The sequence below is a fragment of the Populus trichocarpa genome, chromosome 2 (genome assembly GCF_000002775.5).
Source record: "Populus trichocarpa isolate Nisqually-1 chromosome 2, P.trichocarpa_v4.1, whole genome shotgun sequence".
Taxonomy (NCBI): Eukaryota; Viridiplantae; Streptophyta; class Magnoliopsida; order Malpighiales; family Salicaceae; genus Populus; species Populus trichocarpa.
In genome coordinates this window covers 3734892-3754170 of record NC_037286.2, presented here as the reverse complement: position 1 = coordinate 3754170, position 19279 = coordinate 3734892, and the positions used below count along the sequence as shown (strand labels likewise).

Below are 19279 nucleotides of genomic sequence, written 5' to 3'. Positions count from 1 at the left end.
ATTTTTATATTGAAATATATTAAAATAATATTTTTTTTATTTTTTAAAAATTATTTTTAAGATCAGTGTACCAAAATAATCCAAAACATGCAAAAAAAAATTAATTTTTAGCAACAAAAAATTTAAATTTTTTGAAAACACGGCTACAATCGCGTTTCCAAACGCTCGGTAAGCTTGCTTACATGAGTGCTCAGACTTTAAATTCTTTGCGATTACATCCTTATCCTTTAATTTATAATAGTTGTTTCACAAAACATTAGCAGGCTATTTGAAACCTTGCAATTAAATTCAATTTCGAAATTTAAAACAATTATTATATTTGAAATCATTTCAAGAGTGTTAATCTGAAATTCAAATGAGCAAAAGCAAATCAAAGGGTCTCCTCTTTAATTTGCTACAGTGATTCCTCTTCAAATCTTAATTGTTTATAATATTCTAAAAATACTCGTTCATAATCCTTCTTTGCTTATCTTCGCCCTGACTTCCCTACCTCCATATTGGTTTTTCTGGCGTTAATTTTGCTGTTGAAAATTGGTTAAGATAGGCCAATATTGATGAGTTTCCTAATTTCCTGGACTTTTAAGGTTTCTTTCGACCTCATGTCTCCGTCGTATATATACTTGCTAGATTTTTTTTTCTTGCATGAGAAAATGAGCATTAAGGTGAAAAGGAGTTGATTTTGATTTGTATGGGATGTTTGAGGTCATGGGTTTGTCGTTGAAGATAGTATGGTAAATACTAAGTTTGATTTATGGGTTTTGGAGAGATGATTTGGGTTAAGATTTATGAAACTGATTTGGTAAATATTGGTTTGAAATGTGGGAATTCATTGGGGGGTTTTGATAAACTTTAGTTAAAAAGATTGATGTTTTAAGCTATGATTTGATACAAGAATTTCCAAGTTTAGTAAATAAATGTATAATATAGAAGAAAAGAAGTATACGCAAAAAAATAAAGAAAATAAAACCAATAAACTACTAAAAATAATAAAAATTTAAATTGATTCAAATCAGTCATGATTTGAACCTGTTTGGTAACATGATTGTTATGCGTTTGTTTTTGAATATTTTTTTTGTTTAAAAATAATTTTTTTTATGTTTTTAAATTATTTTGATGTGTTGGTGTTAAAAATAAATTTTTAAAAATAATAATAACAAAATATTTTAATATATTTTCAAATAAAAAACATTTTAAAAAAACAATTATCACTACAATATCAAGCACTTTTAGCTAGGTCTTATAATTATGATCAAACATGGGAAGAGAATTCATCAATATCAAACATTACCTTGACCTTTAGCTACGTCTTATAATTATGATGAAACATGGGAAGAGAATTCATATAAACATCAACTTTAATCTATATCAATGATAATGTAATGGGGCTTTAATCTTCTATTACATCACAAGCAATTTATAACATCAAATAGCATTTGTTGCGGCAGGAACTACCATTACACCCTGACATTTTTTTATAAAAAAGATTATTATAATTTTTCTTAATTTATGCTGCGCGTTCAAAATTAATTGAAATTCAATGACGATGTAGCTTGTTTTCAGTACTAAGGAGCATGTCGTATTATCATGGACTTGGTACATGAATATACCAGCCACAATTGTAACAGTTCAGAACGTAATGAACTGCTGGAACAAAACAAGTCTATCCAACCATATTCTCAGTTAATTTTACATGGGTTGGGCTCAGGATGTCTTACAATCACACCATTGTTGGATTTTGAAAAGCAGAAAGAGAAACAAAGGAAAAGTGGGAATCTATGGAAATGTCTGTAAGATACTCTGGTTAGTCTTTATTTTCTCCAGACATGTCTCTATCTCTTCTCATTTGTATCTGTTCATTTTATCGTCAGACACCGACGAAATGCAACCTAAATGGTATCCACCAAGCTGGAGAACTCTTCGTTAGCTGAAACATTCAAACGTTCTGCTGCTTTTTCAACCTGTGAATGCATTTTTAACAACAATGACATGAATCCCGATTCAATCCAACGTAGAAGGGGAAAAAAAAGTAATTGACACCACATGAATTAAATTACCTCAGCATTCCAGTTTGTTCTGACAGTAAGCATAATTAAAGTTACTGTTTGCAAGAAAACTCCAGTGATCATCCCCGACCAAATCCCCTGAAACAAGTTAACATGGATTTATCTGAATTCTCTTCTGTAAGCAAGATTTCAGGACAATCAATCGCTGGATTTAGTCCAGTGACCTCTCCGTCCCTCGATAAGAAGATGGTCTCGGGCTCAAATTAATCCAAAGAAGGAAAAAGTAATGTACGGGAGAGAAACTTACAACAACTCCTAAACTGGTTTTGAAGCCAAGAACACATCCAATTGGAAGACCAATTACATAATACGTGGCTAGGTTAACATAAGCTACAATAGCTTGCCATCCACTCCCAATGGCCACACCTGAAATTCAACAAGAAAATGATTAGTCTATTCTTCCTTGTAGTTATAGCCTTTAACAGGAGTTGATGCATAAAATGTAACATTCTGACCTGAGAGTATAGGCTGAATGCCATTTAAAAAAACGGAGATGGCAAGCAGGGGAGTCAAATTAGAAACTGCATCTATAACCGCAGTGTCACTTGTAAAGAGTCTGCTTAATCCAACTCGAAAACTCAGAACGATTGCACTGAAAATTATACTAATAATTATGCTAGTGGCATTCACCACTATCACCGAGAATTTCGCTACTTTCGGATGACCTGCTCCAAGCTCATTGCCTATTCGAACGCTGCAATTCAACTCAAAAAACTCGTTGGTTTGAAATAGACGGTACGCATTTTCTTAGTATTCTAGCCATCTTATCTGTTTATGCTTTTTTATTCAATGTGGGAAGGTAGCTCAGGACAACGGAAATAAACTGAATGGATTGAATTGAATCAAAGTATATACGCCTTGATTAATGACAGTGGAAGCGTATGAGTTGTTGACAAACCTGGTAGCAGCACTTAGGCCTAGCATAAATTGCATGTCCCAGTTCAAGTAGTTCATGCTGGGGATATTTCCATTTCAAGTTAGAACTTGTAAAAAAGAATGACATTGTGCAAGTGGGAAATGAAGATGCTAGCAGTTGGCATACCAAATAGAAATAGAGTCCAGTGATATTGTTGGATTAGGGAGAAGTCCTGATATAAGCACCAGTCCTTGGCTGTACCATATCTCCAAACTGCATTATCAATGAAGTATCAATATCCGAAGTAATTAGAATGTAGAAATCAGTACTAAACCATGAAGTGTTGTGAATCTTTTATATACCAAAGCATGACAGCAGAGGAGACTGTAAGCTTAAAATAAGGCCATATTCCTGTGAAAGCACTGATAGACAAGCCAGTCCAGGTTTCCTTGCAAGATGGGCTCAGGACAATGTAAAGCGCATTTATGATGACAAACAACCACCAAGAGAAACTCAGTGTTAGAGCTGCTCCTAGGAGACCGTATTCCAGCACATAAACAACGATCCACGAAAGAAGAATGTGGAGCAGGAATACCCCAACAGACATGTATGCTAGAGGGTTTACTATGTTCTGAGCTTGGAGAAACCTCTGCATAGGGCAGCTCAATGCAAATGCATATAGCTGAGGTATCAGGCCACGAGCGAAAATCTGGCCCTGCTCTGCTATGCTGTCAGATTGCCCTATACCTCGCAGCACTGGTCCCGAAAACCAATAAAGGAATGTGAGGAGGAAAGCTGCTCCCAAGTGCAATATAATTGCTTTTTGGCAAATGATGCCCATTGAAGAGTACTTTTTGGCTCCATAGGCTTGGCCGCAGACAGTTTGCACGGCACTGGCCATTCCCAACTGTTTATTATTAGTAAAGTTAGAAGGTTATAAAGCATGATTACAACTTATATAGAACTTATTGAAAGCAGCAATTAAACTTACTGAAAGAAGCAATTAAGCTTTGTATCTTTATTTTATTCTTAATTAATTCATTCAGTTGCATATAAAAGTATCATCCAAATAGTATATATATAAAAAATCAATCTCAATTCAAAAATTTAAATTTAAGCTACTGGAGGAGGATCTAAGAGTACACTTCAACCAGAATTAAGATTTTCATTTGAATGTCACATAAAGTAACGAAGACAAGACATACCATTATTCCATAAGCAAGACCCTGAATCCCTACATTGGCAATAGATGCCCCAGCAAGCTCTAATGCACCCAAATGCCCTGAAAACATCTGGGTCACGAAACTAAGCATGAAAGTGGCCACGGAAACAATGATAGATGAGCCAGATAGGAGCCAAAGGACCCTTGACTCCCATGCAACAAGACGCGGCCACCATCGGAAAGGCACAGGCCCGTGCTCCAAGAATTCTTCAATTGCACCAGATGACAAATCTGTAAGACGGGAGTCGGGTCCTAATAACAATGGCCGATACCCTGATTCTTCGCCCATGTTGGTTAATTGTGCCAGAACTGCTAGCAGAGTAATTGTTAGAAGGGTTTGTCAGTTTATATATAATTATAGCTAGCATATGTCTTGCAGCCTTCGCTATATAGTTGTCTGATGAAATTCTTAACTACCATTCTAATATTGAACGCAGACGTGCCTGGAGAAGAGTAGCTCAAGCTAACCCATTTCATGCCTTGCCACCTGATTTCAACTCTGAGTGGAAGTCCATTAACAACTTTCTTATATTGAAATTCCGAATGTGGCACGCATACTATTCTTCCACGTCACTGTCAGTCTGTCACCCTCTGAATTTCAACCTGTTAGAATCCGAAGAACCCTCTTTATTTATCACTGCAGGATGTCATCTAGTCCTGTCCTGTCCTGTCATGTTATGCCCAACCAACAATATTTATAAACGATGAGGAAATCCTGTGTAGGTGTGGAGAAAGCAAGTGGGACCGGGCCCTGACTGAAGTAGTCTGGTCTTAATGGAATGGTATTTTGACTTGTTTGTTTTTTTATTTTAAAAATGTTTTTAAAATAATTTTTTATTTTTTATTTTGATATTTTAAGATTATTTTGATATGCTAATATTAAAAATAATTCTTAAAAAATTAAAAATATATTATTTTAATATATTTATAAATTAAAAATATTTTAAAAAACAATCATTATCTATTATCTTACTCCCAGGTAAACCTGTGATCATCACCCTACTTTCAAACAGGCTTGTGAACTTTGGTGGGAGGCAGGAAACGGCAAACGCAGGGGCTTTCCCACAAGTTTTCACGGTAACTGCGACGTGGTAGGTCAAAGCACGTGCGTGCACCTAATCTTCATTCTAGCACAAGTTGTAACGCCAGAGGGATCCAAGTATCAACCCTTCGCCACCTGATGGTCATACTTTTAGCTACTAAGTTGACCCGTGCTTTTGCTGAAGGATTAAAAGGATTTTTTTTTTCTTCCACAGAAAAGGAATGTGTGGACCTTGTGAACCTGTTTTCCAGCATTTTTTTTTAATTTATGAATTGAAAACTGATACATGTGTTTAATAACATAAATAAAAGATTATATGTATTAATAAATATTTTAAAAAAATATCAATGCTATTTAAAAACTAAGTCATGAAGTTGATGAATGAATTCTGATTAAGATATTTAATTTCATGTAACAAGAAACCTTTAAAATTTTATTATTTTATTCTATAAAAATATTTTTTTTTGTAAAAAAGTGATAATTTAAATTCTATTGAAATAAGATAATTTACTAGTAAAATATCCTTTTGTCATTAATACTTTTTTCTATAAAAAATTATATAACATTTTTGTTCTATATTTTTTATTTAATAAAATAAAAAGCAATCAAAATAAATATAAAAAATGAGTGATTTAAAAATAAGAATTAAAAAGGTATACCTCTTATTAAAACCCTTTTATCTTATCAACACACGGGTCTTTTTTGGGTATTTTTAATCAAAATATTTGTTTTTAAGACAACAACTTATCATGATCATAAAAAAAATTCTTAATAAGAAAAAAATAATATTTGGATAATTTTGATGTAAATGTATTAAAAATATTAAAATAATACACTGCTCGTGCCGTATAGAAATTTTTTACAGTGTTATTAAACCCAACTTGACCTGGTTGGTCAACTTAAAGACCCTCCCGGCCTGGCTCCTTGCCCAATTCAGATTTTAAATTAAATTAGGTAAGAGTTGATTGACGTGGCAAGATTGACCTAGCAGGTCCAAACACGACATAATCAAAACTCAATTTGATTATGTCAAAAGCTCGTCAAAAGCTTTTTTCAAGATGAAAATATTTAAATTGACTTAAGTTAACATGTCAAAACGCAACCCGAGCTATGGACCCAGTAAGGCTTAATAACTTTGTTTTTTGAAACTTATTATAAACATGCATGAGAAAGCCACTAAATAAGATTTTAGAGGGGGGGGGGGGGGCGTCCATGAAAGATTATATAAAAAAAAAATGCTTGCTAATATTATAAAAATAATGCTATAATTTTATTTAAAAATAAATTAATTTTTTTTAATAAAATATATCCCAAGTATATTTTTAATTAAAATTAAAGGAAAAAAACACTAGGCATTTGGTGGGTGGGATACCGTGACTAGCCATCCTTTTTTTATATTAAAATTCATATTTTTATTTTAAAAAAAATCATTAACTAGTTTTATTTCGGCCAACTAATACAACTTCTTGAACTCAAAAAACTCATTTTTCAATCTTTTTATTTGAAAACATTTAATGTAAACTTAAATAAACCTATATTTAACCTAAAAAATATTTAATTGGTCAAAAATAAAAAATCATCCTTAGTCCAAAAAAAATTCTTGAACATCAATCTATTTATCTACTCTTTTTTTTATGAGATGAGAGATTAAAAACATCTCAGTACTACTTGAGAAAATACAGCCCCTTACTGAACTGCTCGGAAGCATTTTCTTCTTTTTCCCGTTTCTCTTCCTCTTTTAATGGGGTTTCGTGACTCACTCCAGTACCCTTGATTGGAAGATACAACAAGGGAATTCCTGCTACAACTGGTTAAAGGTTGAGCAATCTAGAATCTAAATTTCGTTTTGTTAGGTAAGTACATAATTTGTTCATGACAGAACTTTATCTAGATTTTCTTTGTAATTATCTGATTAGTTTAATTAATATAAAAAATAAATTCAGATAGAGAAAAAAAAATTATCAAAAAATAATTTTATCAATGTTTTTATAAAACACGTTAGCAGTTTATTACCGATATAACAGACTAAAAAGCTTTAAGATTATTATTATCCTTATCACATAAGATATGTCTATAAAAAAAGTATTCTAGAAGAGAGTTTTAGAACATAAAAGCATTAATTATATTGAAGCAAGTGTGCCAACTAGCTAAGGAATTTATACAAAGTTATATAGCATATATACGGAATTTTTGAAGAGATTTGATCTCTACATTTTTAACTACCAGATGTTCCAGTTAAAATAACAATAATTTAAAAATTATCGAGTATACTAGCAAGCTATTGAGATAAAAAAAAATATATTTTCTGTTTCGAAGGATTTTTATCTTTTAAAGAGTTCTCAAAAGATTTTCCTTTAAACTTTCATAACTAATATATTTTCTATTTATTTGGTTACTAAAAAATATTGGTGAAGTGTTGCAGATAATCATTTGTTACCAAGTAATAAACAGGAGAAGAGACTTTCACAAAACTTCCTCGAATTAGTTGAAGCAATACAAGAATTAAACCCATCAAACCAGAGAGTTCAAAGACGAGCACAGCTTGCATACAAGTATTTAAGAAACAAGCAATACAAGAATTAAACCCATCAAACCAGAGAGTTCAAAGACGAGCACAGCTTGCATACAAGTATTTAAGAAACCTCATCCAGTAACATGATCTTAAACAAACCGTGTCAGATTCATTCAAGTGGGTGGAAGATCTTAATTCCCCAATTCTACTTGAAAATGACAAGACTTGAAGCCTCACCCTGGATCGTTCAAGACATCTAGCAACAGTTGCGTGCAAGATTGTCTGGTGAACTCACCAGACCACTGCGATCCCCAGCCACCACCCCAGAAGAAGGACAACGGTTTATCAATCCAAAACTACAGAAATTACTAGTTCATCTACTAGAAAGTGCACCGAGTTATTTCAAAATAGAAATGCTAATTACTCAAACATGAAAATGAAATGAATCACGGGGTATTTACGAATCACAAAATAAAATGAAAATGCTTACCAAGCTCAATATTTTAAAATATCAGGATCATCTCACAAGTCACGGGAAGGGTAACAAACAAACCACTATGCTGCCATTCTCCTAACGCTTTCATGACGTTCATAGTATAGTGATAAGAGAATGTCTCCTATATTAAATTACAATTTACAGTAATATGCAGGATAAACTTGACCATGCACGACACTTTACCCACCGGAAAAAAGTAAGAGCATTACTGCTCAGTGGATGTATAACAGTCACCATAAAATAGTTACTCACATCACAATTAATTTTCATTTGATTTCTGGTTTTACGAGCATCTGCCTTGGTAGTCAAGAGACCCCATGGATGCAATCCCATTGCTCGAGTTTCTAAAATCCTGTCTATTCAAGTAGCCATCGGGATTGCTTGAGTTTCTAAACTCCTGTCTATTCATGTAGCCGTCGCTGGTGCTATTAGAAAGCTTTTGGCTTGGCACAGAAGCTGCAGAAGTGAGACCTTCTTTACCCATTTGTTGCACTTCAAGGGGAGATAGGATCTTGATATACCAGACATTGTTCACAAATTCCCTGGAAAAAGATGTTCATCAGCAATGAATTGTAAACCAACAAGATTAGACGGATACATGCCAGCAACAAGCCAACAGATTTCTCAAGTAACAAGAAATAATAATGCAAATGCCTCCCAAGAGGTTCAGTCACACTTGTACTCTCATAAATTGATTCCACTGAAGTTGAAGGATAAATTTATGTCCTCGTCACAAGTGTGCATGGACTGCTAGGACCAGGAAGTATGTTCCCAAACTTCGTTTTCTCGTTTTTCTTTTAGATAAGATTTATTCTCTGGAGTTATTATCTCTACTTGACCAGTAAGAATAAGCATCCAGGACCACCCCACATTTTAACACCCAAGTGTATACAACAACTAGATTTTCAAAGAAAAAACAAAAGCATATACAGTTAGTGAACAGTTAAATTGACGATCAATAAAGGAACACCGTATGAAATTGAACATATACATGGCTCCCAAACAGAACCTTGTGAATTGGTGTAATCAATAGAGCAATGAAGGGCAATGGAGCCAAGCACTACTAGTCATCAAAGCGACCTAATGGAAAAAGTGATTATAGAATTGCCTCAAGTTTTTTGTCCTAAATTGCCATTTTAGAAAACTATTTATATATATAAAAAAATAAAAGAATGCCAGAAACAATTTAAGGACTTACTGCCAAGGATCATCACCAAGGAGAAGCACATCATTCTCCCGGTCAACAAATACAAGCTGCCAGCCTGATCTCTGTCGGTCCTCTAATTGGCCTTCTAGGCAAAACAAACGAGCAAGCTCACTGCGCAGCTCATCATAGCTGCTGAACTTGGAAATATCTAGTGATCGCCCATAGGACCCTGATTTGTGAACCTGTTACAATTAGAGTAATTTTATTAAGTACCAAAATGATAGCTGCCATGAAACACAGACTACATAGAGGCAAATTACAATTACTTGTTGCAGACTGAAGCACCAAAACCGTGAATACCCTCCTTTCAAAAAAGATTTGTACCAAATACCGATACTTGTACAATATAGCTCATTAAAATTAAAGCACTTTCAGATACAAGGAGATATTCATTTACTGCTTCATAGGTTGTACATATAAACCATGTCAAGATTACCTAAACAGTACAATCAAATGGCAATGAAAAGAAAAGGGAATGGGTGCTTTTATCCGGAAAGGGATGGCAACAGGATTGTTTATGATAATACTTCAGCATGCCTTGAATTATTTACAACAATTTCCATAAGTCAGATTGAATTTTCAAACTGTGCATGACCTAATGTTATTAATGGCAGACCTTCTACATATATACCAATTTGTTTGTTATCATAAGATATAGTTGCAAATTGAAGACCTATATAGCCACTTTATGTATGCATACATTTCCATATGTGCACACACATAAGGATAAAAAATTACCTTCACAAAGGTTCTTGTTGAAGGGTTTACTTGATCCACATTTTCAGAGGATTGTAAGAAACCTGATTCATCTACGCAACTTGAAGCTGTCATGTCTGAAGTAAGTGGAATATCACTTCCAGTAGCACTTGTAAAAGTTGAAGCAGTAAATGGCATAGACAACGGATCATTTTCAGTGCCAATGTTTCTCAGGTTTGGTATACCATGCTGAAGCATGAATGTAGAAGAGTCAATGTTAACTCCAAACAGCAGATTGTTTTGCGGATCATTAGCACCTTGATAGGTAGAGTACTCTCTTCCAGAGAATGGAGCTAGCAAGGTAGCAAGATCGGACACAGCTGATTGTGTAGTTCCCGACTGTTCCACCTGGGGTAGCACACCAGGAGCAGCTCCAGAAGAAAGTTGAGGACCAAATGCTGCTTGCTTTGATAACAAGGCAGAAGAGCTGACAGGATTGGATCCATTTGAGTTAAGCAAGTGACCCCTATCCTGGGGTAATGAACCCATGATACTGGGGACTGAAGAAACTCCGGATGCAGCAATCAGGTTCCCAAGTGGTTCTGAAAAGGCCTGCTGCTGGCACTGGGAAGGAATCGCCTGCAAAGATGGAGAGTGGGATGGTGCAACTGATGTAAGATGAGGCAGAGCTGAAATTACATTTGGGATCTGCTGCTGAGCAGACAATTCATTCAGTTGTTTAGGCTGTTGAACTTGCTGATGCTGATGCTGATGCTGATGCTGGGGTTGATGCCGTTGCTGCTGCTGCTGCTGCTGATCAGTATACTGAATGTGCTGCTGCAGCTGTTGTTGCAGTAGCTGGGTCTGTGTTGAAGCCTGGTTTTCTTGAAAGTTCTGAAGAAAAGCGTTCTGAAGATTTGACTGCTGCAACATCTGCCTCTGAACCAAAGCAGCAGGCCCAGTAGATAAATTTTGAGATTGCTGGAACTGCAAAAGAGATTGAGATGCTAGTTTGGAAGATTCCACTGTTCGCATTTCTTGAAGTGCAGCAGCTGCCATTGTTTGGTACACATCAGGTTGTAGAGCTGGCATAGAAGCTTCAAACCTTGGCTGGATCCAGGGAGCTGCACCAAAGTTCTGGAAGTTCAGAGAATGAACTCCCAGATCTCCAACCCCTCCTTGAAGCCACATCATTGGTGAATTAATGCTCAAATCATCATCTTTCAGACCTGCTTTTGGAAGATTCAGGAGGGAAAAAAGGATCATTTAAGTGTCAAACTTAACATTTGATTCGTGAAGATAACATCTTACTTCCTAGCACTGAACAGCAACACCACGTACCATGGAAAGACGGTAGCCCAGATGGCCATGGCCTTTTCAGTCTCATAGGGAAGGCAGATGGATACATTGGGAATGTAGTTAACGGCTCAATCTCCCACAAAGACACTCTTGGCTGCCTCTCCCCTGCAGTGGATTCATCCCAGCCAACCTAAATTAGCAGTAAAAAAGTTGTTTAAAATTGCACAATAAAGAAAAACTCTGAATAAATCATTAAAAAAAGGGCTTCACAGATACAAGTACAAAAAACACAATGAAGTTCCACCAAACCTTGACAGAGCGCCAATGTGAATTTGGCCACCGAGCAGGATCTAAATCACTAATACCAGTTATAGTACCCATGTACCTGGAATCAAACATAATGGAGTCAGTAGACATGACAGGAAAAAAAATGCATCTGGGAAAATGGAAGTGTAAAAATAAGACAAAGGAGACATGTGGCACAAAAAATAAAGAGACAGCACTATTAGCTTATGAACCCTATAAAAATAAAGACTCCAAATATCTAACTGCCACACTGCATAAAAATAACTATACTAATAGTTTCAGACAAGACAACAGAAGATCTAACTCGAAACAAACTGATGATGAATTGAGACCCAGGTGCGAGGAATTAGGGGGGGGAAACCAGGTTTAGTTTTAAGAGTTAGAAGAGTGGTATTGTCTCAAATGTTCCCCAACAACTATATCATTGGAGAGACTATAAATGGTATTCCATAACATTTTCAGCAGCTGTCCATCACTATACATGATGCATATTTCATTTTCATCCTTCTTACAGTCTGCATCCATCAATCACCTCGGTTTATCGTGAAAGACAATTTGCATTTCTGTTGGAAAATTTGGTTTTAGCACATCTGCAGCAAAATTTGTTTTAACTGAATACGCTTCCCTTCCTTGGCTGTCAACTCTGGGGCAAAGGCAACAAACCAGGAACGCAATGTTCTGGAAATCCATTTTGTACTTTACACCATAAAATAGCATCCCACATAATTATAATCACATGATTATGAAGCTTTTGTGTTTACGAACTCCAAAAGAGAAGTATTGATCCATCATTAAACTTAAAAGAAGAGGTAAAATGTATAAAAAAGTGAGCGAGTTGAGTGAAGTCAGCTGAGAAAATGAGCCAGCAAATGAAATAGGAGTAAAATTGGAAACGATGATGTACAGGCAATCTGAGCAATTAGTACACAATCAAAACGCCAATTTAATCTGGTATAGGTGGTGTAGCAATTAAAAAAAAAAAGAACTGAAAACGCATGGCTATAAGAAAATAGCTCAAACTTATCAAATGACAACTCAACCCAAAACCACAGGCTTATTACTTGAAAGCCAAATATAGGCTAAAATAGCTTGCGTGCACCTTCAAATGAAATCCCATCAGACTTGAAACGTGGATTAGTTAATAAATTATGGGCGTCAGTACAGTATGAACTCCTGAACACAAGGTTAAAGAGGCTCTAACATCTTAAATGGTTACTTGACAGAAAACTTTAAACTACCAGGTGAAGGCCAAAGATAGGTGTCATTTCTTAAAACAATGGAACTGAAAAATGATAGCAATTAGACCAAGGATAGAAATATCTAGAACAGCACTAGGACTCCTAGGCATCACTCACTAGGAATTCTTAGATGCCACACAAAAGAGAAGGATGCACCACACACATCCATTCCACATTGCATCTCATTATACCCGAAGCACTACAGGTCAAAATTTTTGTTATCTCCATCACTTCAACAGAAAAATTGCAGAAACTGTATATAAGAGTGAAAATAAGAGTGCAATTGAGGCACCTCTAAGCCAATGAGTAAGCAACAAGGGTACTTTAAGACTACTCTAAGCACCAGCAGTTTAACACATTAAAGGGGTGGCTGGGTACATAGCTCTTTAAGAATGTAAAAGGTTGTTGAGCATGCAATATTGTAAACAAAATTAAAGAGTCACAACAGCATAACAAATTACCAGTAACAAAATGACAAAGTAAGACATTGTCCTAGAGAATCAATTCCATGTCAAACTGCTAGCAGACTTACCGGCGGACACTTGACTCTTCTGTTTCAAATAGCATCCTAAATCTCATGCCCACCGAAACCCTTGTATGGTATACTGCTTTAATATACTTGACCAGGGGAATGACAAATTCCGAAGGACTAGTCCTACAATCAAACAACATAAATGAGCAATATTTACATTCTAATATTAAAGTATTTTCAATGTTGTACTAGAAGTTATTTTACCTGGGATTATAAAATATTGTAAAACGGCTATTAGTGGCTGCAGCATGCGCTGCAGCAGCAAGAAGACCTATGTGCATGCTATCACTTGATAAAACTGATGAAGGCATAACAGTTTGTGGACGATTAGCTCGCCGAATGCCCAAGAGTAATTGATTCTTCTCATTCCTGGCAAAAGAAAAATGTTGATTAGAATGTGATTGCCACTGGATTTGAGGACCATTCAACTTCCAGCCTCAATAGATTTAAGGTCAGCCAAAAGGAAGATTGCCACAAAGCTGCATTGTACATACAGTTGCGAGCAGGGATTGGACACAGCCTGGCTAGTCCCCTCTTACAAAAAAATGGGTACATGTGGAATACTTCTAGTTTAAATCTCTATAGTTCACATCCAAAAATATAGATCAAAGAACACAGAGCATTTTGTTGGATATTTTTAAGCTGCCATCAGGATAGATTGAGGCGTATCTTAGGCAGATTGATTCTCCACACACCCATCCATGTTAACATGCTGTAAAAGCAAGTTAAATCATCTAGTCAGGGTTGAGAAATATCCTACCAAATGAAAAGGACAGAATCACCAGCAACAAGCCTCTTTGCACTAACAAACACACTCCATCCTGTTGTAAGAAGATGCCTCTTGGGTTGTCCTGAAAATTCACAGGAAAGAGGTTATGAGAAGCAGGAATTTGCTCTTCGAACATCCTGCCAGTTTCTTCCCATCACTTTGGCAAGAATATCCATTATACTCACATTACTTTTTACCAAAGTGATCATCATTGTCCAGCAGTAAAGATAAGCCAGTAACACATGTAAGCATTCATTTACCAAAGTGCTACTTTATTTTTCGCCAAGCATTCAATTTCATATTTAATTTCCAAATCCAAACAAGAAAAGGATAATATTGCACAAAAGTTCTGAAAGATATAGAAGCTCAATCTTCCATCCCATCTCATCAATACAAGCACCTCCGCAAATGTATTTTTCTTCAATTTCAAGTGAGACTTTTCCCATCTTCATATTCCATAATTATAAAGCTATGAACATAAGAATTACAAAGTACAACTTACAGTCACCAAGTAAACAAGAGTATTTTTGTTTACTTGGTGATTGAGGACAGCCATATGAGCTTGTCATATCTATTAAATTTGTGATGGGGAACAAAGCAAAACTTCAAAGATTAATGCCTGAAAATTTAATTTTATTTAATCAGGCGAGATTTTAGTTGATATTAGGATACTTAGTTTTGTTTTGCCTCTTAGTAAAGAAGTCTTGATTGAGAATCCAATCTATTTTGTCATTCAGTAATATTCACTCTAGTTTCCTATTCAGGAATTTGTTTGGGTTCCTACTTTATCTGAGATTTTATTACAGGTTTGGAGTTCGGTCCTCACAAGAGTGCAATCAACAAAATCAAAGATGTCACTGGTACTGCTTACATATCCAAAGATCCAAAAGTGATTTCTAATTCAAAGAAATATGAAAACGGCCCAGCTAAATCATGATGAGCGAAAGAAAAAAAAAATGCAAACAGGGGACCAGGCAAACAATATTGAAAAATGATTGTTCCAAACATGTCAAAAACACAATCTTGAAAATTTTCATTATACAAAAACTCACCCCGAAATATATGTCTGAATTTCCACTCATTATCATGAAGATCTCTCGCTATTAGTTCCTGAGCTGGAGGTGTCTGGGAGAAATCCTACAAGAGCAACATAATAGAACAAACAAATTAATTGATAAAGAATGATGGCAATGAGCTCAAAACCTGCAGAAACATCATGCAAACAAAAACAGGTGAATAAGAAAGCGGGACCCACAAGAGGAGGAAAGACTTTTTCAGCTGCTCTTCGAGGAACAGAAAATCCTCCATGAGTGCTAGTATCACTTGCAGTCAATGTCTTACAGAAATAGTTAGACGGTTGTTTGCTGGCAGTACCTAGCTCTGCTGGCAATAGGTAAGCATCTTTTTTATCTTCCTGGAAAAGAAGTACGTCAAGGCAGGAAAAACAGCACAAGACAAGGAAACTCAAAATCCAAGCTAGGAATAAAAAATACCGGACTTAAGGGCTGCAAGGTCATTTGAGCATAAACTTCGTCTGTCTCAACATCAGCCTGTAGTTAAAACATAAAACATTTGAGTTCAACAGCAGCATTTTATGCCAATCAGAAGCAGATTAAGAACAAATCACTTACATGCATGGTCACATTGTGAAGCTGGCAGATTAGTTGTGCAGGTAAGCTTGGGTAATTAGGGATGTGAGCATCAACTTCCTTGTTGGTGGAAGCAGCAACCTAAACAGAAAATGGAAGACTCTTTTAAAATGCTAGCAGAGTGGTGAAAAACAGAAATTACATGCTTGTGCGTACATGAGATTAGCTAAAGAAGCATTAATATCTCACTATGAAAGTAGGATAAATGCCATCTACGACTTTATACAGAACTTAAAAGACACTTAGTTTACACAGAAAAAAGAGCAAATATGCAAACTTAATACAGACAACAAAGAAGAATATATGCAAAGCGATATTAAAAATAAATAAACAAAAGCCCAAACATCTCTTTACCATTTACAAAAGTAAAATTACATATGTAAGCAAGGTGCTAGCCTGCCAAATATAATATTTTTCCCTTCTACAACAACATACGTGAAATAACCCCTAAAACACTACAAATTATGCTGTACGAGTATCATTTAATGATGAATAAGTTAATATCAATGTCAGGTTGTCAGGCATACGTATAATTGTTCTCCTAGTACTAAATTTTGACAGCAAGTTTGAAATCAAACAAAGTTATTTCACTAACCTGTTCACTGTGACCCTGTGGAAAGTACACAGCTCGGCTTCCAACATGAGGCAGAGACACAAGAGGCCCCGCGCATGCATGCCATAGCTCAGAATTCAAACATTTGTTATCCCCTACAGAAGAAACAAACATTCCCGAACAATTGCATGAATTTGCATGGCACATCAACAATTATAGCAAGAAATCAGGATACACACACAAATATGTAGCAATTTTCAATGTTCAATGTAAAAACTTGAAATATTCACATAAAAGCAACATCAAGCTCTATCAAAGCACAACATGCACGGACCCCATGTAAAAATTAGCATGCAAGTGCAAGAAAAGCGGTAAAAAAATGAAGAACACGCCAAAGTTTGAGTCTTTTTTACCTTCTTGAGTCACCTGATTAAACCCAGTTGTAGAAGATGAGGAAGAAGAAAGTCTCATTCTTCAGATAAAAAAAAAATGAACCCGGAAAACAAAATACAGTCTTTAATTAATAGCCTCAAAAACCAAACACTAACAATAATATCTTTCAATTATTATTTAACCGAAGAAGAAAGCCCCACCCACCCACCCTCCCACCGCCAACAGTAAAACCAAGAATACACTTGCTCAACTTGAAAACAACTATCATCCAAAACCACTTCCAGTTCCACTACAACAAAACAAAACACTCCTTGCTAGCTTCATGAACTTCTCAGATCTTCTCCCTTTTTAATCCCCAAGCTCCCACATTTCTCTCCCCTCCACACCAAATAAAAACCCTAACTTTCCTTTCAGATCTCAGAAATAATAATAACTCAGCTCTCTCACTTATGGCATGTAAAGATTTTTGAGAGAGATATGAATGAGACAAGTTAAGTGAACCTTGCTGATGAAAAGGACACTCCTTTTTGTTTCTTGAGGGTTTGTGTTTTTCTTTTTTCTTTTTTCTTTTGACGCGAAGCTGAAGCAGAGAGAGAGAGAGAGAGGAATAGGATATAGTAGTGACTAGTGAGAGTTTCGTAAAGGGCTTTTCTCTTCTTTACGTTTTTTTTTTTTTTTCTATCTTGAAAGGGAGGGTTTGGTCTTCTCTTCCGAGCTCTGACAGAGAGAGAGAGAGAGAGAGATCAATCAATCAATTTAATACAGTGGTCATCATTTCTCGGTTGATGGGGTCCATCTCTCCCTCCTTTTATTTACTCAACGATCCAGGTAGAAAGTAGTACTCTCTCCTCTACTGTAGAAGAATAGATTTTCTATTTTTAGTGTTATTGTACTAAAATTATTGAAAAAAACATTAAAAAATCATAAATTTAATATCTTTTAATCATAAATATACTTTATGAAAATACTCGTAAACGAAGCGAACGGGTTATTAATGGATTGTAATATTTGTTTTCGCAGTTGTTATTTATTTATTTTTGTAACATGAACAGTGGGGTCCGGTTCTTGCATTAGCAAAAAGGCTTTTTAGGCAATCAATCTTGGAATCTTGTAAGTTTTTCCTAGATCTAGTTGTCAAAAATATTTATTTGACGGTCATTATCGTTTGAGAATTTGTGGGACCCCTGAGATATGGAGATATTGTCGTGGGGTCCGTTCTTTCAAAATTATCCATGCCTCGGACAATCTTTGCATGGATCTCGGATTGTGTAAGGGAAGAGATGGTGGGTGGGAGGATTGTCCAAACAGTCCAGTCTCTCCCACTCATCCCTTACAACGACCATTCACTTCCGCATAGAATGAGATCTATTGATGTGGTGTGCGCAAAGACAGCCATGAACCATTGTTCCGGAGGATCTGCCTGTACAGTTTCTTTTTTAAGAAAGCACTTTACTACGATGTTAGAGAGAGGGGAGAGAAAAAAAACCCCTGTTTCTGTTTGTTTTTATTTATTTATTTATTTAAGGATGTTTAGTGGTTTCAACTGTTTTTACTTTAAAATATATTAAAAAAATATTTTAAAAAAAAATATTTTTAATATTTTCATATTAAAATAATCTAAAAATATAAAAAAATAATTGTTTTTAGAACACTTTTAAAATATATAAATAAACGGGCTCTTGTTATGGTTGTAGGTAAGCTTACATTGGATTTATCGCTATAAAAATAAAATACTTGAAAATATATAAATTTAAAATGTTTTTATGTTGTAGCAACCTTAAAAACTTTAAAAAATATAAAAATGAACTTCGTGCTAGCAGAACTCTTAATTGCATTTGGGTCGGTTAATGTCTTGAAACATAAATATTTTCAAAACAATTTACAGTGAATTTTTATTATTTTAAAGATTCATAAATGTCAATTTCTCATGAATTAATACAAGTTTGATAATAAAAAAAAATTATAATATGATGGGCATTGAATATTGAATTGTTCTCGTATATGAAAAAAAAAGGGTGTGAACACTGTTTAAATCATTGTTGATAACGTTAAAGATAGTTTTTTTAAAAAATAAATAATCAAGTTGTATTTATATTTTAAAAATATTTTTGAAAAAATTTAAAATTTTTTTATTTTTTATTTACTTCAAATTAATATTTTTTATGTTTTTATATTATTTTAATATACCGGTATTAAAAATAATTTTTAAAAAAATAAAAAAATATTATTTTAATATATTTCTAAATAAAAAAAATCAAAATCTAGTAAATTCTAAATTTACAGGGCGTCTTTAGAATGTTTTGAAAACGATTGATGAATAAATAGGTGGATAAATGATCTAAATTGTACTTAAAAATAATGTTAAGTCCAGGGATTTACATGTAATCTGCACTGTCCATGTCCGTTCCGTCGACGAGACAGGAGCTTTATTTTAGTGGATTAGCTT

General features: G+C 34.9%; 2 protein-coding genes across 3 annotated transcripts; both read right to left on the bottom strand.

Moving 5' to 3' along the window:
• Window positions 1-1550: 1550 nt before the first annotated feature.
• LOC7468713 (protein DETOXIFICATION 41) lies at window positions 1551-4593 on the bottom strand. Its single transcript, XM_002300820.4, has 8 exons — window positions 4125-4593; window positions 3282-3826; window positions 3106-3192; window positions 2962-3018; window positions 2519-2757; window positions 2311-2429; window positions 2055-2141; window positions 1551-1958 (listed from the first exon to the last, which is right to left on the bottom strand). The coding sequence occupies exons 1-8, from the start codon at window positions 4428-4430 to the stop codon at window positions 1887-1889; spliced, it is 1512 nt and encodes a 503-aa protein (XP_002300856.1). The 5' UTR covers window positions 4431-4593; the 3' UTR covers window positions 1551-1886.
• A 3558-nt stretch (window positions 4594-8151) lies between these two features.
• On the bottom strand, window positions 8152-17484 carry LOC7480706 (auxin response factor 6). Of its 2 annotated transcripts, none has more exons than XM_024595290.2 (14): window positions 16854-17484; window positions 16483-16595; window positions 15870-15968; window positions 15732-15788; window positions 15494-15652; window positions 15291-15375; window positions 14230-14320; window positions 13674-13838; window positions 13470-13592; window positions 11703-11778; window positions 11436-11583; window positions 10137-11326; window positions 9390-9580; window positions 8152-8733 (listed from the first exon to the last, which is right to left on the bottom strand). In XM_024595290.2, exons 1-14 carry the CDS (start codon window positions 16909-16911, stop codon window positions 8475-8477), a joined length of 2814 nt encoding a protein of 937 aa, XP_024451058.1. In that variant the 5' UTR covers window positions 16912-17484; the 3' UTR covers window positions 8152-8474. The 2 variants fall into 2 exon arrangements, with proteins under 2 accessions (XP_024451058.1, XP_002300854.2); XM_002300818.4 differs by having other exon boundaries at window positions 10137-11323; window positions 16854-17483.
• Window positions 17485-19279: the final 1795 nt, after the last annotated feature.

Coding starts and splice junctions, on each gene's coding strand:
- LOC7468713 (XM_002300820.4), bottom strand. CDS start 4,430: ATGGGCGAAGAATCAGGGTATCGGCCATTGTTATTAGGACCCGACTCC. Junction 3,827..4,124: donor GTCTTGCTTATGGAATAATG/GTATGTCTTGTC, acceptor AATAATAAACAG/TTGGGAATGGCCAGTGCCGT. Junction 2,430..2,518: donor CATTCAGCCTATACTCTCAG/GTCAGAATGTTA, acceptor GTTGAATTTCAG/GTGTGGCCATTGGGAGTGGA.
- LOC7480706 (XM_024595290.2), bottom strand. CDS start 16,911: ATGAGACTTTCTTCTTCCTCATCTTCTACAACTGGGTTTAATCAGGTG. Junction 14,321..15,290: donor ATTCAGACATATATTTCGGG/GTGAGTTTTTGT, acceptor GTGAATTTTCAG/GACAACCCAAGAGGCATCTT. Junction 13,593..13,673: donor ACAATATTTTATAATCCCAG/GTAAAATAACTT, acceptor GTTTGATTGTAG/GACTAGTCCTTCGGAATTTG.